This window comes from Oncorhynchus clarkii, chromosome 4 (genome assembly GCF_045791955.1).
Source record: "Oncorhynchus clarkii lewisi isolate Uvic-CL-2024 chromosome 4, UVic_Ocla_1.0, whole genome shotgun sequence".
Taxonomy (NCBI): Eukaryota; Metazoa; Chordata; class Actinopteri; order Salmoniformes; family Salmonidae; genus Oncorhynchus; species Oncorhynchus clarkii.
The window spans coordinates 94,148,050-94,173,886 of NC_092150.1; the positions used below are offsets into that span (position 1 = coordinate 94,148,050).

Consider the following 25,837-nt stretch of genomic DNA (forward strand, 5'->3'; position numbering starts at 1 on the left):
CTGGGGCAGGGACTGGGGCTGGGGCAGGGGCTGGGACTGTTTCATACTACAGTGAATTTAGGGATTTGTATTTATTATGGATTCCCATTAGTTCCTGCCAAGGCAGGGGACCAGAGGAGAATGATAAACAGCACTCAGGGGACCAGAGGAGAATGATAAACAGCACTCAGGGGACCAGAGGAGAATGATAAACAGCATTCAGGGGACCAGAGGAGAATGATAAACAGCATTCAGGGGACCAGAGGAGAATGATAAACAGCATTCAGGGGACCAGAGGAGAATGATAAACAGCATTCAGGGGACCAGAGGAGAATGATAAACAGCACTCAGGGGACCAGAAGAGAATGATAAACAGCATTCAGGGGACCAGAGGAGAATGATAAACAGCATTCAGGGGACCAGAGGAGAATGATAAACAGCATTCAGGGGACCAGAGGAGAATGATAAACAGCATTCAGGGGACCAGAGGAGAATGATAAACAGCATTCAGGGGACCAGAGGAGAATGAGGTTTCAACCATACACCAGATATAAACCAAAATAAATATACTTTTTTATGAAGTCAAAAACACGTCATGAAGAATACTTCTTAATCTGGATGTGGTCTGGTTATATGATGTCCCGACCAAATTTCAACCAGTAAAAGACGTCTTTATCACATATTCCCACTGGGACTAGTTTCATCTGGACAAACAAATGGTTGCTTAGCAACCAGACAACAATGTGATCTATGGAGAAAGAATTGTTCCAATATTTGGAGGATAGCTGTGAGGGTTTATCGAATCTGGACCAAATCCTCTGATCCCTAAGGCATTAATAACAGAATTGTATGTTTTTCAATCTTCAAATATAAAACAGTCTCTTTGGCAAATGACACCATGGGACCTTAGTCCAGGGCTAAGAAAAGGCCTGAAGGAGTGGAACGTTTGCTAAACAGACTGGTACGCAGACTAGTTTAGGGCTGCTTGTCCTCCACTGCTGAAAGTGGAGCGATAAGACTTGGTTTTTATTGAAATTGTGTTGTATTATAGTTTGTTAATAAAGCTTTATTGTGTTTCTGGTAGTTGCGCGGTTGGCTGCAGGAGACTGTCCAGTCATTCAGAGTGACCAATGAGGAGCTGAGAGACACTGCTAACTCTACTGACCTACAGGACTGTAACAAGCTCTGTCACGTGAGATACAACACTTCATTTACAAACAGAAATCACAAAGCAGCAACCTTCAGAATGCCTTTAAAAAGGGCTAAAAGCTTTTAGGAAACATTTAAATAAGACTAGCACTCCCCTTCTAATTCTTCTGCCTGGCTTCCCTCTACCCCTCCTACCTCGCTTCCCCCTACCCCCCTCCTACCTCGCTTCTCCCTACCCCGCTTCCCTCTACCCCTCCTACCTCGCTTCCCCCTACCCCCTTCCTACCTCGCTTCCCCCTACCCCGCTTCCCTCTACCCCCTCCCTACATCGCTTCCCCCTACCCCTTCTGCCTGGCTTCCCCCTACCCCCCTCCTACCTCGCTTCCCCCTACCCCTACCTCGCTTCCCCCTACCCCCTCCCTACCTCGCTTCCCCCTACCCCCCTCCTACATCGCTTCCCCCTACCCCCTCCTGTCCTGCCTGTCCTCTCTCCTGCCTGTCCTCTCTCCTGCCTGTCCTCTCTCCTGTCTGTAGTGTCTCCAGTTGAAGATGTCAGGACGAGGTTTCCCCTGGTCCAGACTCTTTATGGCTTTACTGGTGTTTGCTGCCGGGTTCATTACACACGACATCCGATCCCGTGGCTCCTTCACAGGTAACACACACACACACACACACCACACACCACACACGCACCACACACGCACCACACGCACCACACGCACCACACACACCACACACACCACACACCACACACACACACACCACACACACACACACGCACACACACAGTTCCTATGCAACTGTTAACCAATCTGACTGTGTGTGTAGACTCCACCACAGCAAGCTATCTCCACAGTTCAGGGGTGATGGGAGTGTCTCAACAGGCCTGGAACAAAGTCACCCTCTACTCACAACAGGGCTTCAGGTAACCTCAAACCCCTGACTAACCCAGAGCTGGGAAGTCATGTTTGCTCATCAGAATATCTCTGAGGACGAGCCGCATTTATAAATGACTTTAATGAATTTGTCGGGTAGTTATTTAAAAATATACGTCCATTATCATTTGTGTTCTTTAAGGCTTTAGACATTCTCTGTGTAGACTGAAGTCATTTTGTATCCAAAATAACAATTCACCTGGAATCATTTTGTCCCGTGTAGCTGGCTGGATACCAACACTCCCTACTACTACTCAGAGTGTGTACGTGTGTTGAGTCCGGTACTGGAGCAGACCTGGGAGAGAACTAAAGATGCTGCCATCTACATCTCACAACTCACAACACAACTCATTAACTGGATCAATCACAACACACCCCTACTAGTAGAATGGGTAAGACACACACATTGTTGTATTGTTTGTGGTGTTGATACCGTTTGGTGGTGAGTGTGTTGATACTGTTTGGTGGTGAGTGTGGTGAATGTGTTGATACCGTTTGGTGGTGAGTGTGTTGATGCCGTTTGGTGGTGAGTGTGTTGATGCCGTTTGGTGGTGAGTGTGTTGATGCCGTTTGGTGGTGAGTGTGTTGATGCCGTTTGGTGGTGAGTGTGTTGATGCCGTTTGGTGGTGAGTGTGTTGATGCCGTTTGGTGGTGAGTGTGTTGATGCCGTTTGGTGGTGAGTGTGTTGATGCCGTTTGGTGGTGAGTGTGTTGATGCCGTTTGGTGGTGAGTGTGTTGATGCCGTTTGGTGGTGAGTGTGTTGATGCCGTTTGGTGGTGAGTGTGTTGATGCCGTTTGGTGGTGAGTGTGTTGATGCCGTTTGGTGGTGAGTGTGTTGATGCCGTTTGGTGGTGAGTGTGTTGATGCCGTTTGGTGGTGAGTGTGTTGATGCCGTTTGGTGGTGAGTGTGTTGATGCCGTTTGGTGGTGAGTGTGTTGATGCCGTTTGGTGGTGAGTGTGTTGATGCCGTTTGGTGGTGAGTGTGTTGATGCCGTTTGGTGGTGAGTGTGGTGATGCCGTTTGGTGGTGAGTGTGGTGATGCCGTTTGGTGGTGAGTGTGTTGATGCCGTTTGGTGGTGAGTGTGTTGATGCCGTTTGGTGGTGAGTGTGTTGATGCCGTTTGGTGGTGAGTGTGTTGATGCCGTTTGGTGGTGAGTGTGTTGATGCCGTTTGGTGGTGAGTGTGTTGATGCCGTTTGGTGGTGAGTGTGTTGATGCCGTTTGGTGGTGAGTGTGTTGATGCCGTTTGGTGGTGAGTGTGTTGATGCCGTTTGGTGGTGAGTGTGTTGATGCCGTTTGGTGGTGAGTGTGTTGATGCCGTTTGGTGGTGAGTGTGTTGATGCCGTTTGGTGGTGAGTGTGTTGATGCCGTTTGGTGGTGAGTGTGTTGATGCCGTTTGGTGGTGAGTGTGGTGATGCCGTTTGGTGGTGAGTGTGGTGATGCCGTTTGGTGGTGAGTGTGGTGATGCCGTTTGGTGGTGAGTGTGGTGATGCCGTTTGGTGGTGAGTGTGGTGATGCCGTTTGGTGGTGAGTGTGGTGATGCCGTTTGGTGGTGAGTGTGGTGATGCCGTTTGGTGGTGAGTGTGTTGATAGCGTTTGGTGGTGAATGTGTTGATACCGTTTGGTGGTGAGTGTGGTGAATTTGTTGATACCGTTTGGTGGTGAATGTGTTGATACCGTTTGGTGGTGAATGTGTTGATACCGTTTGGTGGTGAATGTGTTGATACCGTTTGGTGGTGAATGTGTTGATACCGTTTGGTGGTGAATGTGTTGATACCGTTTGGTGGTGAATGTGTTGATACCGTTTGGTGGTGAATGTGTTGATACCGTTTGATGGTGAGTGTGTTGATACCGTTTGGTGGTGAGTGTGTTGATACCGTTTGGTGGTGAGTGTGTTGATACCGTTTGGTGGTGAATGTGTTGATACTGTTTGTGGTGAATGTGTTGAAGGCCATGAGTCCCAGCTCCGCAAAATGTTAAAGGCATACTTCAGGATTTTGACAATGAAGCTCTGATGATTTCATAGATACCAATTTGAATGTCTCAGCATCCAGTATGAAGGACATTGGAGGTAGTTTTGCGATCTAATGTTAACTAGTGTTAGCCAAATGACTGGTAGTCTACCAGAACATTCCATACACTTCCAGTCATTGTCCTGACTTGTTAAACTCTGACCCCCTCTGGTAGCAATTTCTAAACTACACAGAATATTGAATACTACCCTCTAGAGGTCGACCAATTATGATTTTTCAATACCGATTATTGGAGGACCAAAAAATGCCAATAACGATTAATCGGACAATTAAAAAATAAATAATAATAATAATAATACATTTTTTACATGTATTTGTAATAATGACAATTACAACAATACTGAATGAATACTTATTTTAACTTAATATAATACATCAATAAAATAAATTTAGCCTCAAGTAAATAATGAAACATGTTCAATTTGGTTTAAATAATGCAAAAACAAAGTGTTGGAGAATAAAGTAAAAGTGCAATATGTGCCATGTAAGAAAGCTAACGTTTAAGTTCCTTGCTCAGAACATGAGAACATATGAAAGCTGGTGGTTCCTTTTAACATGAGACTTCAATATTCCAAGGTAAGAGGTTTTTAGTTTGTAGTTAATATAGTATTTATAGGACTATTTCTCTCTATACCATTTGTATTTCATGTACCTTTGACTATTTGATGTTCTTATAGGCACTTTAGTATTTCCAGTGTAACAGTTTAGCTTCCGTCCCTCTCCTCGCTCCTACCTGGGCTCGAACCAGGAACACATCGACCACAGCCATCACATCGAAGCAGCGTTAGCCATGCGGAGCAAGGGGAACAACTACTCCGTCTCAGAGCGAGTGACGTTTGAAACGTTATTAGCGCGCACCCCGCTAACTAGCTAGACATTTCACATCGGTTACACCAGCCTATTCTCTGGAGTTGATAGGCTTGAAGTCATAAACAGCTCAATGCTTGAAGCACAGCGAAGAGCTGCTGGCAAAACGCACTAAAGTGCTGTTTGAATGAATGCTTACGAGCCTGCTGCTGCCTTCCCTCGCTCAGTCAGACCGCTCTATCAAATCAGACTTAATTATAACATAATAACACACAGAAATACGAGCCTTAGGTCATTAATATGGTCGAATCCGGAAACTATAATTTAAAAAACAAAACGTTTATTATTTCAGTGAAATACGGAACCGTTCGGTATTTTTTCTAACAGAGGGCATCCATGAGTCTAAATATTCCTGTTACATTGCACAACCTTTAATGTTATCTCATAATTACGTAAAATTCTGGCAAATTAGTTGGCAACGAGCAAGGCGGCCCAAACTGTTGCATATACCCTGACTCTGCGTGCAATGAACACAAGAGAAATGACAATTTCACCTGGTTAATATTGCCTGCTAACCTGGATTTCTTTTAGCTAAATATGCAGGTTTAAAAATATATACTTCTGTGTATTGATTTTAAGAAAGGCATGGGTGTTTATGATTCGGTACAGTCGTCCAACTTTTGCGATTATATGCAACGCAGGACATGCTAGATAAACTAGTAATAACAACAACCATGTGTAGTTAACTTGTGATTATGATTGATTGTTTTTTTTATAAGAAGTTTAATGCTAACTAGCATCTTACCTTGGCTTCTTACTGCATTTGCGTAACAGGCAGGCTCCTCGTGGAGTGCAACGAGAGGCAGGTGGTTATAACGTAGGACTAGTTAACTGTAAGGTTGCAAGATTGAATCCCCGAGCTGACAAGGTAAAAATCTGTCCTGCCCCTGAACAAGGCAGTTAACCCACCGTTCCTAGGCCGTCATTGAAAATAAGAATGTGTTCTTAACTGACTTGCCTAGTTAAATAAAGGTGTAAAAATCGGTGTCGAAAAATACAGATTTCCGATAGTTATGAAAACTTGAAATGGACCCTAATTAATCGGCCATTCCGATTAATCGGTTGACCTCTACTTACCTCACATGACACAGAATATTGTATATTTGTATACTAAGTACATTTCAGTTTAAATACTAAGTCCTACCAACACATGCTGTGGGATTCTGAAACAATGTGACTAATACTATTCCAAAATTATAAAAAATTCTAAAATTAAATAAAATAATCTCTGGGGACCTAGATAACAAGGAGGACATCTGACTCTGGGGACCTAGATAACAAGGAGGACATCTGACTCTGGGGACCTAGATAACAAGGAGGACATCTGACTCTGGGGACCTAGATAACAAGGAGGACATCTGACTCTGGGGACCTAGATAACAAGGAGGACATCTGACTCTGGGGACCTAGATAACAAGGAGGACATCTGACTCTGGGGACCTAGATAACAAGGAGGACATCTGACTCTGGGGACCTAGATAACAAGGAGGACATCTGACTCTGGGGACCTAGATAACAAGGAGGACATCTGACTCTGGGCTTCATTGGTGCCAGTATGTTGCCTACTGACAGCAGGCTGGTTTAAAAAAAGGTTCCATACATGGGCAGCCTGGCTGTATGGAGAGAGTGGGGGGAATGGGGCAGCCTGGCTGTATGGAGAGAGTGGGGGGAATGGGGCAGCCTGGCTGTATGGAGATAGTGGGGGGAATGGGGCAGCCTGGCTGTATGGAGAGAGTGGGGGGAATGGGGCAGCCTGGCTGTATGGAGAGAGTGGGGGGAATGGGGCAGCCTGGCTGTATGGAGAGAGTGGGGGGAATGGGGCAGCCTGGCTGTATGGAGAGAGTGGGGGGAATGGGGCAGCCTGGCTGTATGGAGAGAGTGGGGGGAATGGGGCAGCCTGGCTGTATGGAGAGAGTGGGGGGAATGGGGCAGCCTGGCTGTATGGAGAGAGTGGTGGGAATGGGGCAGCCTGGCTGTATGGAGAATGGGGCAGCCTGGCTGTATGGAGAGAGTGGGGGGAATGGGGCAGCCTGGCTGTATGGAGAGAGTGGGGGGAATGGGGCAGCCTGGCTGTATGGAGAGAGTGGGGGGAATGGGGCAGCCTGGCTGTATGGAGAGAGTGGGGGGAATGGGGCAGCCTGGCTGTATGGAGAGAGTGGTGGGAATGGGGCAGCCTGGCTGTATGGAGAGAGTGGGGGGAATGGGGCAGCCTGGCTGTATGGAGAGAGTGGGGGGAATGGGGCAGCCTGGCTGTATGGAGAGAGTGGGGGGAATGGGGCAGCCTGGCTGTATGGAGAGAGTGGGGGGAATGGGGCAGCCTGGCTGTATGGAGAGAGTGGGGGGAATGGGGCAGCCTGGCTGTATGGAGAGAGTGGGGGGAATGGGGCAGCCTGGCTGTATGGAGAGAGTGGGGGGAATGGGGCAGCCTGGCTGTATGGAGAGAGTGGGGGGAATGGGGCAGCCTGGCTGTATGGAGAGAGTGGGGGGAATGGGGCAGCCTGGCTGTATGGAGAGAGTGGGGGGAATGGGGCAGCCTGGCTGTATGGAGAGAGTGGGGGGAATGGGGCAGCCTGGCTGTATGGAGAGAGTGGGGGGAATGGGGCAGCCTGGCTGTATGGAGAGAGTGGGGGGAATGGGGCAGCCTGGCTGTATGGAGAGAGTGGGGGGAATGGGGCAGCCTGGCTGTATTGAGAGAGTGGGGGGAATGGGGCAGCCTGGCTGTATGGAGAGAGTGGGGGGAATGGGGCAGCCTGGCTGTATGGAGAGAGTGGGTGGAATGTTCATTGTGTTGTCTGTTCTCCAGCTGAGTTCCAGCACCCCGGACAGTGTGTTTCTGCTGATAGACTATCTGAAGCAGCTGTTACTGTTCCTCCATACCAACTACCTGCTGCCAGCTCTCTCACACGCCTCCCATCTAATAGTACAGGCCTGGACGGCACTGCAGGACTCCTGCAGGTAGGTACCCCTCCCATCTAAAAGTACAGGATCTATACCCGGTCTGATCTGAGTGAGGGAAGCAGCAGAAAAGTCATTTATTTTAATCTATTTAATTAACCGGAGCTGATAAAGTGCGAGAGGAGAGAGAGGGGTGGCGCTCTAGAAGGCGGGGGAGGGGCCGTACTGACACGGTGAGGAGGGAGAGGGGTGGCGCTCTAGAAGGCGGGGGAGGGGCCGTACTGACAGGGGTGGCGCTCTAGAAGGCGGGGGAGGGGCCGTACTGACACATTGAGGAGGGAGAAGAGTGGTGCTCTAGAAGGCGGGGGAGGGGCTGTACTGACACGCTCCACTCTGGTGAAAAGCAAGAGCAGCAGCATAAATACAAATCTCTCTCTCTGTCTACTGCAGCAGTCGGGTTCGGATCTGTACGGGCCCTTCAGACAAGTCAGTTAGAATTACACAGAACCAAGACCCGTGAAAATCATATCAGATCCAACCCAGAACATTATTTAGAATTCTGGATACAGGTGGATCCAGACCCCCTCGGGTCACCGGGTCTCGGGTACAGGTGGATCCGGACCCCCTCGGGTCACCGGGTCTCGGGTACAGGTGGATCCGGACCCCCTCGGGTCACCGGGTCTCGGGTACAGGTGGATCCGGACCCCCTCGGGTCACCGGGACTCGGGTACAGGTGGATCCGGACCCCCTCGGGTCACCAGGACTCGGGTACAGGTGGTTCCGGACCCCCTCGGGTCACCGGGACTCCGGTACAGGTGGTTCCGGACCCCCTCGGGTCACCGGGTCTCGGGTACAGGTGGTTCCGGACCCCCCTTGGGTCTCGGGTACAGGTGGATCCGGACCCCCCTTGGGTCTCGGGTACAGGTTGATCCAGACCCCACCGGGTCTCGGGTACAGGTGGATCCGGACCCCCTTGGGTCTCGGGTAGAGGTTGATCCAGACCCCACCGGATCTCGGGTACAGGTGGATCCGGACCCCCTTGGGTCACCGGGTCTCGGGTACAGGTGGATCCATGAAGACCTCTAATATCAATACATTTGTATAAATGACCAAAGTTACGATAGATTGCCATATCGCTTCTGTTAATTATTCAGTAAATGTGTTTAATAGTGGTGTGATTGTTCCTGGGTATCTGTATTCATTCTGTATTAATTCCGTCTGTCTGTGTTCCAGTGGGGAGGTGTCTGTATCATGTCTCCAGACCTACGCCCTCTCTCTGACCAACTCTACCTGGCTCCTGCTACAAGACACCAGCAACGCCATCAAGACCTGGATACAAGACCTGCTTCAGACCTGATACAAACACACACACACACACACACACACACACACACACACACACGCACATTTATACTGATACACACACATACTTCATGCATATACACGCTTTAAACACAGTCTGAGACTCTTTGCTTGTGTTGCTCTGGCCTCCTCCCTTAGCCATCTCTCTCTGACTCTCATGGGCTTTATTGGCATGGGAAATGTGTTAACATTACCAAGTGAAATAACCAACAACGGCTAAAACCAACAGTCTGTCACTAGCTAGGTGAAATAAACAACAGCTGGTAGGCTAGTCTACACGAGGACATTATTATGGATAAGAGAGAGCTGGTAGGCTAGTCTACACAAGGACATTATTATGGATTAGAGAGAGCTGGTAGGCTAGTCTACACGAGGACATTATTATGGATAAGAGAGAGCGCTGGTAGGCTAGTCTACACGAGGACATTATTATGGATAAGAGAGAGCGCTGGTAGGCTAGTCTATACGAGGACATTATTAGGATAAGAGAGCGCTGGTAGGCTAGTCTACACGAGGACATTATTATGGATAAGAGAGAGCGCTGGTAGGCTAGTCTACACGAGGACATTATTATGGATAAGAGAGCGCTGGTAGGCTAGTCTACACGAGGACATTATTATGGATAAGAGAGAGCGCTGGTAGGCTAGTCTACACGAGGACATTATTATGGATAAGAGAGAGCGCTGGTAGGCTAGTCTACACGAGGACATTATTATGGATAAGAGAGAGCGCTGGTAGGCTAGTCTACACGAGGACATTATTATGGTTAAGAGAGAGAGCTGGTAGGCTAGTCTACACGAGGACATTATTATGGATAAGAGAGAGCGCTGGTAGGCTAGTCTACACAAGGACATTATGGATAAGAGAGAGCGCTGGTAGGCTAGTCTACACGAGGACATTATTATGGATAAGAGAGAGCGCTGGTAGGCTAGTCTACACGAGGACATTATTATGGATAAGAGAGAGCGCTGGTAGGCTAGTCTACACGAGGACATTATGGATAAGAGAGAGCGCTGGTAGGCTAGTCTACACAAGGACATTATTATGGATAAGAGAGAGCGCTGGTAGGCTAGTCTATACGAGGACATTATTAGGATAAGAGAGAGCGCTGGTAGGCTAGTCTACACGAGGACATTATTATGGATAAGAGATGGAGCTGGTAGGCTAGTCTACACAAGGACATTATTATGGATAAGAGATGGAGCTGGTAGGCTAGTCTACACGAGGACATTATTATGGATAAGAGAGAGCTGGTAGGCTAGTCTACACGAGGACATTATGGATAAGAGAGAGCGCTGGTAGGCTAGTCTACACAAGGACATTATGGATAAGAGAGAGCGCTGGTAGGCTAGTCTACACGAGGACATTATTATGGATATGAGAGAGCGCTGGTAGGCTAGTCTACACGAGGACATTATTATGGATAAGAGAGAGCGCTGGTAGGCTAGTCTACACGAGGACATTATTATGGATAAGAGAGAGCGCTGGTAGGCTAGTCTACACGAGGACATTATTATGGATAAGAGAGAGCGCTGGTAGGCTAGTCTACACGAGGACATTATTATGGATAAGAGAGAGCGCTGGTAGGCTAGTCTACACGAGGAGATTATTATGGATAAGAGAGAGCTGGTAGGCTAGTCTACACGAGGAGATTATTATGGATAAGAGAGAGCTGGTAGGCTAGTCTACACGAGGACATTATGGATAAGAGAGAGCGCTGGTAGGCTAGTCTACACGAGGACATTATGGATAAGAGCGAGCGCTGGTAGGCTAGTCTACACGAGGACATTATTATGGATATGAGAGAGCGCTGGTAGGCTAGTCTACACGAGGACATTATTATGGATAAGAGAGAGCGCTGGTAGGCTAGTCTACACGAGGACATTATTATGGATAAGAGAGAGCGCTGGTAGGCTAGTCTACACGAGGACATTATTATGGATAAGAGAGAGCGCTGGTAGGCTAGTCTACACGAGGAGATTATTATGGATAAGAGAGAGCTGGTAGGCTAGTCTACACGAGGACATTATGGATAAGAGAGAGCGCTGGTAGGCTAGTCTACACGAGGACATTATTATGGATATGAGAGAGCGCTGGTAGGCTAGTCTACACGAGGACATTATTATGGATAAGAGAGAGCGCTGGTAGGCTAGTCTACACGAGGACATTATTATGGATAAGAGAGAGCGCTGGTAGGCTAGTCTACACGAGGACATTATTATGGATAAGAGAGAGCGCTGGTAGGCTAGTCTACACGAGGACATTATTATGGATAAGAGAGAGCGCTGGTAGGCTAGTCTACACGAGGACATTATTATGGATAAGAGAGAGCGCTGGTAGGCTAGTCTACACGAGGACATTATTATGGATAGGAGAGAGCGCTGGTAGGCTAGTCTACACGAGGACATTATTATGGATAAGAGATGGAGCTGGTAGGCTAGTCTACACGAGGACATTATTATGGATAGGAGAGAGCGCTGGTAGGCTAGTCTACACGAGGACATTATTATGGATAAGAGATGGAGCTGGTAGGCTAGTCTACACGAGGACATTATTATGGATAGGAGAGAGCGCTGGTAGGCTAGTCTACACGAGGACATTATTATGGATAAGAGATGGAGCTGGTAGGCTAGTCTACACGAGGACATTATTATGGATAGGAGAGAGAGCTGGTAGGCTAGTCTACACGAGGACATTATTATGGATAAGAGAGGTATTCGTCAAACAACAGTCAAGCATCGATCATCATGTCACCACTTTTATTGTAAAGGAGCATCAAGATCCCAGTGCACTTTCACCACCCTGTGAAGTTCATCGTAACTTATTTCATGTGTAGCCTCATAAACGGCATGGTTTCCTGAGTCAAAGTGGGAGGACCACACACCATATCACGCGACTCCAACTTTACTTCCATATGATGGTTATTATATCAGTATTTGCATAGTAAGTCATTTCCACCGCCATTTCTTGCATAATACATTTTACAGACACAAACAGATCTATCTCTCTCTCAGCCGTGTCTCAGATCCTCTCCCTCTCTGTTCTCCTCTATCTCCCCCTCATCCTCTCTGTCCGTCTCTAGCTTGTAGTAAATATTTCTACCAAAACGTCAATCTCTCTCTGGGATCCCCTCCCCCTCTCTCTCCCCCTCCTCTCTCTGAGATCCCATTCCTCTCTTTTCTATAAAGACTGATTTATAAACGTGTTATTGTTTATTAGAGGGAGGGTTATTAGCGCTGTATTCAGGGTCATAAACTGGTTATTCATGTTTATAAATACAGGAGATCTGTTAGGGGGAGGGTGTCTTGCTCCTGAAATCAAACTGTCTCTTTCTGTCTCTCTCTGTCGTCTCTCTCTCCTCGTCGCTCTCCTGTCTCTGTCTCCCTCGGTTTCTCTCCTCGGTCTCTCTTTTCGGTCTCTCTCCTCGGTCTCTCTCCTCGGTCTCTCTTGTCTCTCTCCTCGGTCTCTCTCGTCTCTCTCCTCGGTCTCTCTCGTCTCTCTCCTCGGTCTCTCTCTTGTCTCTCTCCTCGGTCTCTCTCTTGTCTCTCTCGTCTCTCTCCTCGGTCTCTCGTCTCTCTCCTCGGTCTCTCTCTTGTCTCTCTGTCTCCTCGGTCTCTCCCTTGTCTCTATCTCCTCGGTCTCTCTCCTGTCTCCCTCTCCCCGGTCTCTCTCCTGTCTCCCTCTCCTCGGTCTCTCTCCCGTCTCCCTCTCTCTCCTGTCTCCCTCTCTCTCCTGTCTCACTCTCTCTCCTCGTCCCTGTCTCTCTCCTCGTCCCTGTCTCTCTCCTCGTCCCTGTCTCTCCTCCTCCCCTGACAGTGCTAACCCACTGAGCTAATAAACACTGAGACTGGACTACTGCTGCTTCGCTCTGTTTACTTGAAGGCTGATGTTCTGTGCGTTGTGGTGATGATGTTCTGTGCTTTGGGGTGATTGACCTCTGTCCTAATCCCCCCTCCCCTTTCTCCCTGTTACGACTGATTTATGTCAGGGTTTTTGTTGTTAATTTGTTACTTTATACATATGTAAATGATTTCTAATAAAGACTCCAGCCCCATTCTGTGTCAGTCAGTGTGTGAGAAATGAAGAACGATCGTGTATAATTACCCTTGTGAAAATGCTCATATAAGATGAGGACAATTTGTAGTGGTCTTTATAATGTTTTGACATGCTTGGTTATGATTGGCTGGCTACTCATTGCTCCAGCCAAACTCTACGCAACGCCCACAGACGTCAGTTGATTCTCTGCAATGAGTCTGGGGTTTCGTTAGGTTCTCTAGTACAGAATGAAACATTAATCCCAAAACCTTTAACAGACTTTGAGGTACGTTCGCTCCCGTTTGGTGGATGTAGTATTTGTATTTATTATGGATCCCCATTAGTTCCTGTCAAGGCAGCAGCTACTCTTCCTGGGGTTTATTATGGATCCCCATTAGTTCCTGCCAAGGCAGCAGCTACTCTTCCTGGGGTATATTATGGATCCCCATTAGTTCCTGCCAAGGCAGCAGCTACTCTTCCTGGGTAATATTATGGATCCCCATTAGTTCCTGTCAAGGCAGCAGCTACTCTTCCTGGGGTTTATTATGGATCCCCATTAGTTCCTTCCCAGGCAGCAGCTACTCTTCCTGGGATTTATTATGGATCCCCATTAGTTCCTTCCCAGGCAGAAGCTCCTCTTCCTGGGGTTTATTATGGATCCCCATTAGTTCCTGTCAAGGCAGCAGCTACTCTTCCTGGGATTTATTATGGATCCCCATTAGTTCCTTCTCAGGCAGAAGCTCCTCTTCCTGGGTAATATTATGGATCCCCATTAGTTCCTGTCAAGGCAGCAGCTACTCTTCCTGGGGTTTATTATGGATCCCCATTAGTTCCTGCCAAGGCAGCAGCTACTCTTCCTGGGGTTTATTATGGATCCCCATTAGTTCCTGGCAAGGCAGCAGCTACTCTTCCTGGGGTTTATTATGGATCCCCATTAGTTCCTGTCAAGGCAGCAGCTACTCTTCCTGGGGTTTATTATGGATCCCCATTAGTTCCTTCTCAGGCAGAAGCTCCTCTTCCTGGGTAATATTATGGATCCCCATTAGTTCCTTCTCAGGCAGCAGCTCCTCTTCCTGGGGTTTATTATGGATCCCCATTAGTTCCTTCTCAGGCAGAAGGTCCTCTTCCTGGGTAATATTATGGATCCCCATTAGTTCCTGTCAAGGCAGCAGCTACTCTTCCTGGGGTTTATTATGGATCCCCATTAGTTCCTTCTCAGGCAGAAGCTCCTCTTCCTGGGTAATATTATGGATCCCCATTAGTTCCTTCTCAGGCAGAAGCTCCTCTTCCTGGGTAATATTATGGATCCCCATTAGTTCCTGTCAAGGCAGCAGCTACTCTTCCTGGGGTTTATTATGGATCCCCATTAGTTCCTGCCAAGGCAGCAGCTACTCTTCCTGGGGTTTATTATGGATCCCCATTAGTTCCTGGCAAGGCAGCAGCTACTCTTCCTGGGGTTTATTATGGATCCACATTAGTTCCTTCCCAGGCAGCAGCTACTCTTCCTGGGATTTATTATGGATCCCCATTAGTTCCTTCTCAGGCAGAAGCTCCTCTTCCTGGGTAATATTATGGATCCCCATTAGTTCCTGTCAAGGCAGCAGCTCCTCTTCCTGGGTAATATTATGGATCCCCATTAGTTCCTTCTCAGGCAGAAGCTCCTCTTCCTGGGTAATATTATGGATCCCCATTAGTTCCTTCTCAGGCAGAAGCTCCTCTTCCTGGGTAATATTATGGATCCCCATTAGTTCCTTCTCAGGCAGAAGCTCCTCTTCCTGGGTAATATTATGGATCCCCATTAGTTCCTTCTCAGGCAGAAGCTCCTCTTCCTGGGTAATATTATGGATCCCCATTAGTTCCTGTCAAGGCAGCAGCTACTCTTCCTGGGGTTTATTATGGATCCCCATTAGTTCCTGCCAAGGCAGCAGCTACTCTTCCTGGGGTTTATTATGGATCCCCATTAGTTCCTGCCAAGGCAGCAGCTACTCTTCCTGGGGTTTATTATGGATCCCCATTAGTTCCTGCCAAGGCAGCAGCTACTCTTCCTGGGGTTTATTATGGATCCCCATTAGTTCCTGCCAAGGCAGCAGCTACTCTTCCTGGGGTTTATTATGGATCCCCATTAGTTCCTGCCAAGGCAGCAGCTACTCTTCCTGGGGTTTATTATGGATCCCCATTAGTTCCTGCCAAGGCAGCAGCTACTCTTCCTGGGGTTTATTATGGATCCCCATTAGTTCCTTCCCAGGCAGCAGCTACTCTTCCTGGGATTTATTATGGATCCCCATTAGTTCCTTCTCAGGCAGAAGCTCCTCTTCCTGGGTAATATTATGGATCCCCATTAGTTCCTGTCAAGGCAGAAGCTCCTCTTCCTGGGTAATATTATGGATCCCCATTAGTTCCTGTCAAGGCAGCAGCTACTCTTCCTGGGGTTTATTATGGATCCCCATTAGTTCCTGCCAAGGCAGCAGCTACTCTTCCTGGGGTTTATTATGGATCCCCATTAGTTCCTGCCAAGGCAGCAGCTACTCTTCCTGGGGTTTATTATGGATCCCCATTAGTTCCTGCCAAGGCAGCAGCTACTCTTCCTGGGGTTTATTATGGATCCCCATTAGTTCCTGCCAAGGCAGCAGCTACTCTTCCTGGGGTTTATTATGGATCTCCATTAGTTCCTGCCAAGGCAGCAGCTACTATTCCTGGGGTTTATTATGGATCCCCATTAGTTCCTGCCAAGGCAGCAGCTACTCTTCCTGGGGTTTATTATTGATCCCCATTAGTTCCTGTCAAGGCAGCAGCTACTCTTCCTGGGGTTTATTATGGATCTCCATTAGTTCCTGCCAAGGCAGCAGCTACTCTTCCTGGGGTTTATTATGGATCCCCATTAGTTCCTGCCAAGGCAGCAGCTACTCTTCCTGGGGTTTATTATGGATCCCCATTAGTTCCTGCCAAGGCAGCAGCTACTCTTCCTGGGGTTTATTATGGATCCCCATTAGTTCCTGTCAAGACAGCAGCTACTCTTCCTGGGGTTTATTATGGATCCCCATTAGTTCCTTCCAAGGCAGCAGCTACTCTTCCTGGGGTTTATTATGGATCCCCATTAGTTCCTGCCAAGGCAGCAGCTACTCTTCCTGGGGTTTATTATGGATCCCCATTAGTTCCTGTCAAGGCAGCAGCTACTCTTCCTGGGGTTTATTATGGATCCCCATTAGTTCCTGTCAAGGCAGCAGCTACTCTTCCTGAGGTTTATTATGGATCCCCATTAGTTCCTGGCAAGGCAGCAGCTACTCTTCCTGGGGTTTATTATGGATCCCCATTAGTTCCTGTCAAGGCAGCAGCTACTCTTCCTGGGGTTTATTATGGATCCCCATTAGTTCCTGCCAAGGCAGCAGCTACTCTTCCTGGGGTTTATTATGGATCTCCATTAGTTCCTGTCAAGGCAGCAGTTACTCTTCCTGGGGTTTATTATGGATCCACATTAGTTCCTTCCCAGGCAGAAGCTCCTCTTCCTGGGGTTTATTATGGATCTCCATTAGTTCCTGCCAAGGCAGCAGCTACTCTTCCTGGGGTTTATTATGGATCCCCATTAGTTCCTGCCAAGGCAGCAGCTACTCTTCCTGGGGTTTATTATGGATCCCCATTAGTTCCTGTCAAGGCAGCAGCTACTCTTCCTGGGATTTATTATGGATCCCCATTAGTTCCTTCTCAGGCAGAAGCTCCTCTTCCTGGGTAATATTATGGATCCCCATTAGTTCCTGTCAAGGCAGCAGCTACTCTTCCTGGGGTTTATTATGGATCCCCATTAGTTCCTGCCAAGGCAGCAGCTACTCTTCCTGGGGTTTATTATGGATCCCCATTAGTTCCTGGCAAGGCAGCAGCTACTCTTCCTGGGGTTTATTATGGATCCCCATTAGTTCCTGTCAAGGCAGCAGCTACTCTTCCTGGGGTTTATTATGGATCCCCATTAGTTCCTTCTCAGGCAGAAGCTCCTCTTCCTGGGTAATATTATGGATCCCCATTAGTTCCTTCTCAGGCAGCAGCTCCTCTTCCTGGGGTTTATTATGGATCCCCATTAGTTCCTTCTCAGGCAGAAGGTCCTCTTCCTGGGTAATATTATGGATCCCCATTAGTTCCTGTCAAGGCAGCAGCTACTCTTCCTGGGGTTTATTATGGATCCCCATTAGTTCCTTCTCAGGCAGAAGCTCCTCTTCCTGGGTAATATTATGGATCCCCATTAGTTCCTTCTCAGGCAGAAGCTCCTCTTCCTGGGTAATATTATGGATCCCCATTAGTTCCTTCTCAGGCAGAAGCTCCTCTTCCTGGGTAATATTATGGATCCCCATTAGTTCCTGTCAAGGCAGCAGCTACTCTTCCTGGGGTTTATTATGGATCCCCATTAGTTCCTGCCAAGGCAGCAGCTACTCTTCCTGGGGTTTATTATGGATCCCCATTAGTTCCTGGCAAGGCAGCAGCTACTCTTCCTGGGGTTTATTATGGATCCACATTAGTTCCTTCCCAGGCAGCAGCTACTCTTCCTGGGATTTATTATGGATCCCCATTAGTTCCTTCTCAGGCAGCAGCTCCTCTTCCTGGGGTTTATTATGGATCCCCATTAGTTCCTTCTCAGGCAGAAGCTCCTCTTCCTGGGTAATATTATGGATCCCCATTAGTTCCTGTCAAGGCAGCAGCTCCTCTTCCTGGGTAATTTTATGGATCCCCATTAGTTCCTTCTCAGGCAGAAGCTCCTCTTCCTGGGTAATATTATGGATCCCCATTAGTTCCTTCTCAGGCAGAAGCTCCTCTTCCTGGGTAATATTATGGATCCCCATTAGTTCCTTCTCAGGCAGAAGCTCCTCTTCCTGGGTAATATTATGGATCCCCATTAGTTCCTTCTCAGGCAGAAGCTCCTCTTCCTGGGTAATATTATGGATCCCCATTAGTTCCTGTCAAGGCAGCAGCTACTCTTCCTGGGGTTTATTATGGATCCCCATTAGTTCCTGCCAAGGCAGCAGCTACTCTTCCTGGGGTTTATTATGGATCCCCATTAGTTCCTGCCAAGGCAGCAGCTACTCTTCCTGGGGTTTATTATGGATCCCCATTAGTTCCTGCCAAGGCAGCAGCTACTCTTCCTGGGGTTTATTATGGATCCCCATTAGTTCCTGCCAAGGCAGCAGCTACTCTTCCTGGGGTTTATTATGGATCCCCATTAGTTCCTGCCAAGGCAGCAGCTACTCTTCCTGGGGTTTATTATGGATCCCCATTAGTTCCTGCCAAGGCAGCAGCTACTCTTCCTGGGGTTTATTATGGATCCCCATTAGTTCCTTCCCAGGCAGCAGCTACTCTTCCTGGGATTTATTATGGATCCCCATTAGTTCCTTCTCAGGCAGAAGCTCCTCTTCCTGGGTAATATTATGGATCCCCATTAGTTCCTGTCAAGGCAGAAGCTCCTCTTCCTGGGTAATATTATGGATCCCCATTAGTTCCTGTCAAGGCAGCAGCTACTCTTCCTGGGGTTTATTATGGATCCCCATTAGTTCCTGCCAAGGCAGCAGCTACTCTTCCTGGGGTTTATTATGGATCCCCATTAGTTCCTGCCAAGGCAGCAGCTACTCTTCCTGGGGTTTATTATGGATCCCCATTAGTTCCTGCCAAGGCAGCAGCTACTCTTCCTGGGGTTTATTATGGATCCCCATTAGTTCCTGCCAAGGCAGCAGCTACTCTTCCTGGGGTTTATTATGGATCTCCATTAGTTCCTGCCAAGGCAGCAGCTACTATTCCTGGGGTTTATTATGGATCCCCATTAGTTCCTGCCAAGGCAGCAGCTACTCTTCCTGGGGTTTATTATTGATCCCCATTAGTTCCTGTCAAGGCAGCAGCTACTCTTCCTGGGGTTTATTATGGATCTCCATTAGTTCCTGCCAAGGCAGCAGCTACTCTTCCTGGGGTTTATTATGGATCCCCATTAGTTCCTGCCAAGGCAGCAGCTACTCTTCCTGGGGTTTATTATGGATCCCCATTAGTTCCTGCCAAGGCAGCAGCTACTCTTCCTGGGGTTTATTATGGATCCCCATTAGTTCCTGTCAAGGCAGCAGCTACTCTTCCTGGGGTTTATTATGGATCCCCATTAGTTCCTTCCAAGGCAGCAGCTACTCTTCCTGGGGTTTATTATGGATCCCCATTAGTTCCTGCCAAGGCAGCAGCTACTCTTCCTGGGGTTTATTATGGATCCCCATTAGTTCCTGTCAAGGCAGCAGCTACTCTTCCTGGGGTTTATTATGGATCCCCATTAGTTCCTGTCAAGGCAGCAGCTACTCTTCCTGAGGTTTATTATGGATCCCCATTAGTTCCTGGCAAGGCAGCAGCTACTCTTCCTGGGGTTTATTATGGATCCCCATTAGTTCCTGTCAAGGCAGCAGCTACTCTTCCTGGGGTTTATTATGGATCCCCATTAGTTCCTGCCAAGGCAGCAGCTACTCTTCCTGGGGTTTATTATGGATCTCCATTAGTTCCTGTCAAGGCAGCAGTTACTCTTCCTGGGGTTTATTATGGATCCACATTAGTTCCTTCCCAGGCAGAAGCTCCTCTTCCTGGGGTTTATTATGGATCTCCATTAGTTCCTGCCAAGGCAGCAGCTACTCTTCCTGGGGTTTATTATGGATCCCCATTAGTTCCTGCCAAGGCAGCAGCTACTCTTCCTGGGGTTTATTATGGATCCCCATTAGTTCCTGCCAAGGCAGCAGCTACTCTTCCTGGGGTTTATTATGGATCCCCATTAGTTCCTGCCAAGGCAGCAGCTACTCTTCCTGGGGTTTATTATGGATCCCCATTAGTTCCTGCCAAGGCAGCAGCTACTCTTCCTGGGGTTTATTATGGATCCCCATTAGTTCCTGCCAAGGCAGCAGCTACTCTTCCTTTAGTTTATTATGGATCCCCATTAGTTCCTTCAAGGCAGCAGCTACTCTTCCTGGGGTTTATTATGGATCCCCATTAGTTCCTGTCAAGGCAGCAGCTACTCTTCCTGGGGTTTATTATGGATCTCCATTAGTTCCTTCCCAGGCAGAAGCTCCTCTTCCTGGGGTTTATTATGGATCTCCATTAGTTCCTGCCAAGGCAGCAGCTACTCTTCCTGGGGTTTATTATGGATCCCCATTAGTTCCTGTCAAGGCAGCAGCTACTCTTCCTGGGGTTTATTATGGATCCCCATTAGTTCTTGCCAAGGCAGCAGCTACTCTTCCTGGGGTTTATTATGGATCCCCATTAGTTCCTGCCAAGGCAGCAGCTACTCTTCCTGGGGTTTATTATGGATCCCCATTAGTTCCTGTCAAGGCAGCAGCTACTCTTCCTGGGGTTTATTATGGATCCCCATTAGTTCCTGCCAAGGCAGCAGCTACTCTTCCTGGGGTTTATTATGGATCCCCGTTAGTTCCTGTCAAGGCAGCAGCTACTCTTCCTGGGGTTTATTATGGATCCCCATTAGTTCCTGCCAAGGCAGCAGCTACTCTTCCTGGGGTTTATTATGGATCTCCATTAGTTCCTGTCAAGGCAGCAGCTACTCTTCCTGGGGTTTATTATGGATCTCCATTAGTTCCTGTCAAGGCAGCAGCTACTCTTCCTGGGGTTTATTATGGATCTCCATTAGTTCCTGCCAAGGCAGCAGCTCCTCTTCTCCATTAGTTCCTGTCAAGGCAGCAGCTACTCTTCCTGGGGTTTATTATGGATCCCCATTAGTTCCTGCCAAGGCAGCAGCTACTCTTCCTGGGGTTTATTATGGATCTCCATTAGTTCCTGTCAAGGCAGCAGCTACTCTTCCTGGGGTTTATTATGGATCTCCATTAGTTCCTGTCAAGGCAGCAGCTACTCTTCCTGGGGTTTATTATGGATCCCCATTAGTTCCTGCCAAGGCAGCAGCTACTCTTCCTGGGGTTTATTATGGATCTCCATTAGTTCCTGTCAAGGCAGCAGCTACTCTTCCTGGGGTTTATTATGGATCCCCATTAGTTCCTGCCAAGGCAGCAGCTACTCCTCCTGGGGTTTATTATGGATCCCCATTAGTTCCTGCCAAGGCAGCAGCTACTCTTCCTGGGGTTTATTATGGATCCCCATTAGTTCCTGTCAAGGCAGCAGCTACTCTTCCTGGGGTTTATTATGGATCCCCGTTAGTTCCTGCCCAGGCATCAGCTACTCTTCCTGGGGTTCATTATGGATCCCCATTAGTTCCTGCCAAGGCAGCAGCTACTCTTCCTGGGGTTTATTATGGATCCCCAGTAGTTCCTGCCAAGGCAGCAGCTACTCTTCCTGGGGTTTATTATGGATCCCCATTAGTTCCTGCCAAGGCAGCAGCTACTCCTCCTGGGGTTTATTATGGATCCCCATTAGTTCCTGTCAAGGCAGCAGCTACTCTTCCTGGGGTTTATTATGGATCCCCGTTAGTTCCTGCCCAGGCAGCAGCTACTCTTCCTGGGGTTTATTATGGATCCCCATTAGTTCCTGCCAAGGCAGCAGTTATATACAATATAAAAATGACTTGACATTACATTAAATAACACTTATTCCCTATCTAGTGCACTACCTTTGACCAGGACCCATATGGTAAATGTAGTGCACTACATAGGGGATAGGGTGCCATTTGTGTTCCCTCAGGCCACTACTCCACTATCACATTTACAATACAACATCCATGTGTACGTGCCTGTTTGTGTTGCTTCACAGTCCCTGCTGTTCCATAAGGTGTATTTTTGTCTTTCATCAGTTACTTGATGTGGAAGAGAGTTCCATGTAGGACTGTGCCTCCCATAGTCTGTTCTGGACTTGGGGACTGTGGAGAGACCTCTGGTGGCATGTCTTGTGGAGTATGCATGGTGTCCAAGCTGTGTGCCAGTAGTTTAGACAGACAGCTCGGTGCATTCAACATGTCCAATACCTCTCATCAATAAAAGTAGTGATGAAGTCATTCTCTCCTCCTTTCAGCCAGGAGAGATTGATATGCATATTATTAATATTAGATCTGTGTACATCCAAGGGCCAGCCGTGCTGCCCTGTTCTGCCTTGTTGATAGTGTTAAGAAGGTAGAAACTAGGGCCTCTAGGACCTGCCTGGTTGATAGTGTTGTTAAGAAGGTAGAAACTAGGGCCTGTAGGACCTGCCTTGTTGATAGTGTTGTTAAGAAGGTAGAAACTAGGGCCTGTAGGACTTGCCTTGTTGATAGTGTTGTTAAGAAGGTAGAAACTAGGGCCTGTAGGACCTGCCTTGTTGATAGTGCTGTTAAGAAGGTAGAAACTAGGGCCTGTTGGACCTGCCTTGTTGATAGTGTTGTTAAGAAGGTAGAAACTAGGGCCTGTAGGACCTGCCTTGTTGATAGTGTTAAGAAGGTAGAAACTAGGGCCTCTAGGACCTGCCTTGTTGATAGTGTTGTTAAGAAGGTAGAAACTAGGGCCTCTAGGACCTGCCTTGTTGATAGTGTTGTTAAGAAGGTAGAAACTAGGGCCTGTAGGACCTGCCTTGTTGATAGTGTTGTTAAGAAGGTAGAAACTAGGGCCTGTAGGACCTGCCTTGTTGATAGTGTTGTTAAGAAGGTAGAAACTAGGGCCTCTAGGACCTGCCTTGTTGATAGTGTTGATAAGAAGGTAGAAACTAGGGCCTCTAGGACCTGCCTTGTTGATAGTGTTGTTAAGAAGGTAGAAACTAGGGCCTGTAGGACCTGCCTTGTTGATAGTGTTGTTAAGAAGGTAGAAACTAGGGCCTGTAGGACCTGCCTTGTTGATAGTGTTGTTAAGAAGGTAGAAACTAGGGCCTGTAGGACCTGCCTTGTTGATAGTGCTGTTAAGAAGGTAGAAACTAGGGCCTGTAGGACCTGCCTTGTTGATAGTGTTGTTAAGAAGGTAGAAACTAGGGCCTCTAGGACCTGCCTTGTTGATAGTGTTGATAAGAAGGTAGAAACTAGGGCCTCTAGGACCTGCCTTGTTGATAGTGTTGTTAAGAAGGTAGAAACTAGGGCCTCTAGGACCTGCCTTGTTGATAGTGTTAAGAAGGTAGAAACTAGGGCCTCTAGGACCTGCCTTGTTGATAGTGTTGATAAGAAGGTAGAAACTAGGGCCTCTAGGACCTGCCTTGTTGATAGTGTTGTTAAGAAGGTAGAAACTAGGGCCTCTAGGACCTGCCTTGTTGATAGTGTTAAGAAGGTAGAAACTAGGGCCTCTAGGACCTGCCTTGTTGACAGACAAGACTAGTGAGGTGTGGCTAGAAGCAATGAGTGTATTTCATATTTAAAGGGCAGTGGCCATGCTGACAGCGTTCCCCAACCCCTCTGGTTAAAGGGCCATGCTGACAGCGTTCCCCAACCTCTCTGGTTAAAGGGCAGTGGCCATGCTGACAGCGTTCCCCAACCTCTGGTTAAAGGGCCATGCTGACAGCGTTCCCCAACCTCTGGTTAAAGGGCCATGCTGACAGCGTTCCCCAACCTCTCTGTTTAAAGGGCCATGCTGACAGCGTTCCCCAACCTCTCTGTTTAAAGAGCCATGCTGACAGCGTTCCCCAACCCCTCTGTTTAAAGGGCCATGCTGACAGCGTTCCCCAACCTCTCTGGTTAAAGAGCCATGCTGACAGCGTTCCCCAACCCCTCTGGTTAAAGGGCAGTGGCCATGCTGACAGCGTTCCCCAACCCCTCTGGTTAAAGGGCCATGCTGACAGCGTTCCCCAACCTCTCTGGTTAAAGAGCCATGCTGACAGCGTTCCCCAACCTCTCTGGTTAAAGGGCCATGCTGACAGCGTTCCCCAACCCCTCTGGTTAAAGGGCCATGCTGACAGCGTTCCCCAACCTCTCTGTTTAAAGGGCAGTGGCCATGCTGACAGCGTTCCCCAACCTCTCTGTTTAAAGGGCCATGTTGACAGTGTTCCCCAACCCCTCTGGTTAAAGGGCCATGCTGACAGCGTTCCCCAACCTCTCTGGTTAAAGAGCCATGCTGACAGCGTTCCCCAACCCCTCTGGTTAAAGGGCCATGCTCACAGCGTTCCCCAACCCCTCTGTTTAAAGGGCCATGCTGACAGCGTTCCCCAACCCCTCTGGTTAAAGGGCAGTGGCCATGCTGACAGCGTTCCCCAACCCCTCTGGTTAAAGGGCCATGCTCACAGCGTTCCCCAACCCCTCTGTTTAAAGGGCCATGCTGACAGCGTTCCCCAACCCCTCTGGTTAAAGGGCAGTGGCCATGCTGACAGCGTTCCCCAACCCCTCTGTTTAAAGGGCCATGCTGACAGCGTTCCCCAACCCCTCTGGTTAAAGGACAGAGGTTATACTGTGAATGTGGTGTCCGATTGAGCCAACACAGGGTTATACTGTGAATGTGGTGTCCGATTGAGCCAACACAGGGTTATCCTGTGAATGTGGTGTCCGATTGAGCCAACACAGGGTTATACTGTGAATGTGGTGTCCGATTGAGCCAACACAGGGTTATACTGTGAATGTAGTTTCCGCGAACGCAAGTACATTGTCTTTAAATTTCAATCACGCTATAAGTGATACGGATTGAATCAATGCCTAGGCCTGTGTGTGTCAGACGTAAGGTGTGTGTGTGTGCACTCCTACAGTAAGAGTCGACCAGTCGTGTTCCTTCTGGTTTTGAACCCACAGTTTATTCAGCCTCTGTAATAAAACTCTAACGACGCATGTCAGTCACAGGTCTGCCATGACAACCGGAGGCTGACCCTGATAGCTATTTAAGCCCCGCCTCTAACAAGAAGAAACTCAATCATAAACAGCTGCTAAAAAAACCACTTCAAATAAATAAATTAATATTCACCCATTAGTATATACAGTGTAGTAGTGTTGTTCATATACATTTTATTCAACTTTCTCAGGGTAATAGATTCACGCTAACCCGTTAGCCACTCCAAGCTAACATTAAATAACTCATTCAAAACAAAAATGGAAATTGAGGTTAAAACCTGCAGAATGTGTGGTTCTATCTGAATGTCCTGGGATGTTGCTCCCTACTGAACAGAAGCAGTTCTCTGCTTCCTACTGGCCTCAGCTAATCACACTGCATTGTTGGCTTCTGGATCATTCTGATTGTTGTTTTTGCTGAGTCCTAATGGACTCGGATGGTTCTGGTCAACTGGTCCATATTGTTAATGCAGGGACTGATATGTCATATGCAACAAGCTCTGTCTCACTGCAGAACTAATCATTCATCTACGTTTATCCAAATGTCAAATTTCAGTGTTTTTGACACTGCTGTGGTGTCCCATTGCTCCAAACGTCAACATGTTTAAATGAAGGGTTACACTTAGTTAGTTAACCACCCCTGTCCTCAAGGTAAAACCAAGTCTACTGGATGGTAATAGCGCTCACTGTTGCCCCAGTGGCCGGTTCTGAAGGCATTTCCCAACATCCAATTCCGCAGTGATTCTTCAACGATCTCCCTGGTCATATGTACATGGTAGGTACTGAACTGGACCAGTGAGTCTGTGGAGGGAGTTTCGTCTCCCCTCATCCGAGACAATCATGACAGAATTTTATGGGTTCAGAGATTAGTGAGTTTGTGTTACCTGCCTCGATCTGTAGAGGGCGCTATAGATTCTTGCTCTGTGCTACCCT

The 25,837-nt window shown here is 48.0% G+C and overlaps 2 protein-coding genes across 2 annotated transcripts in view; one reads left to right on the forward strand and one right to left on the reverse strand.

Moving 5' to 3' along the window:
• Positions 1–13,273, forward strand: part of LOC139407447 (transmembrane protein 214) — a 50,627-nt gene extending 37,354 nt beyond the window's left edge. The window contains exons 12-17 of the mRNA XM_071151243.1: positions 1,064–1,171; positions 1,663–1,780; positions 1,957–2,053; positions 2,287–2,455; positions 7,766–7,917; positions 9,091–13,273. Of these exons, the coding sequence (XP_071007344.1) occupies positions 1,064–1,171; positions 1,663–1,780; positions 1,957–2,053; positions 2,287–2,455; positions 7,766–7,917; positions 9,091–9,214 (768 nt within the window). The 3' untranslated portion in view covers positions 9,215–13,273. The remainder of the gene's footprint in view (positions 1–1,063; positions 1,172–1,662; positions 1,781–1,956; positions 2,054–2,286; positions 2,456–7,765; positions 7,918–9,090) is intronic.
• An 11,791-nt stretch (positions 13,274–25,064) lies between these two features.
• The window catches only part of LOC139407928 (microtubule-associated protein RP/EB family member 3-like), a 29,374-nt gene continuing 28,601 nt past the window's right edge, over positions 25,065–25,837 (reverse strand). Inside the window, exon 8 of the mRNA XM_071151812.1 lies at positions 25,065–25,837. This exon is cut by the window's right edge and continues 261 nt beyond it. The gene's annotated coding sequence lies outside the window, so the exon portion shown is untranslated.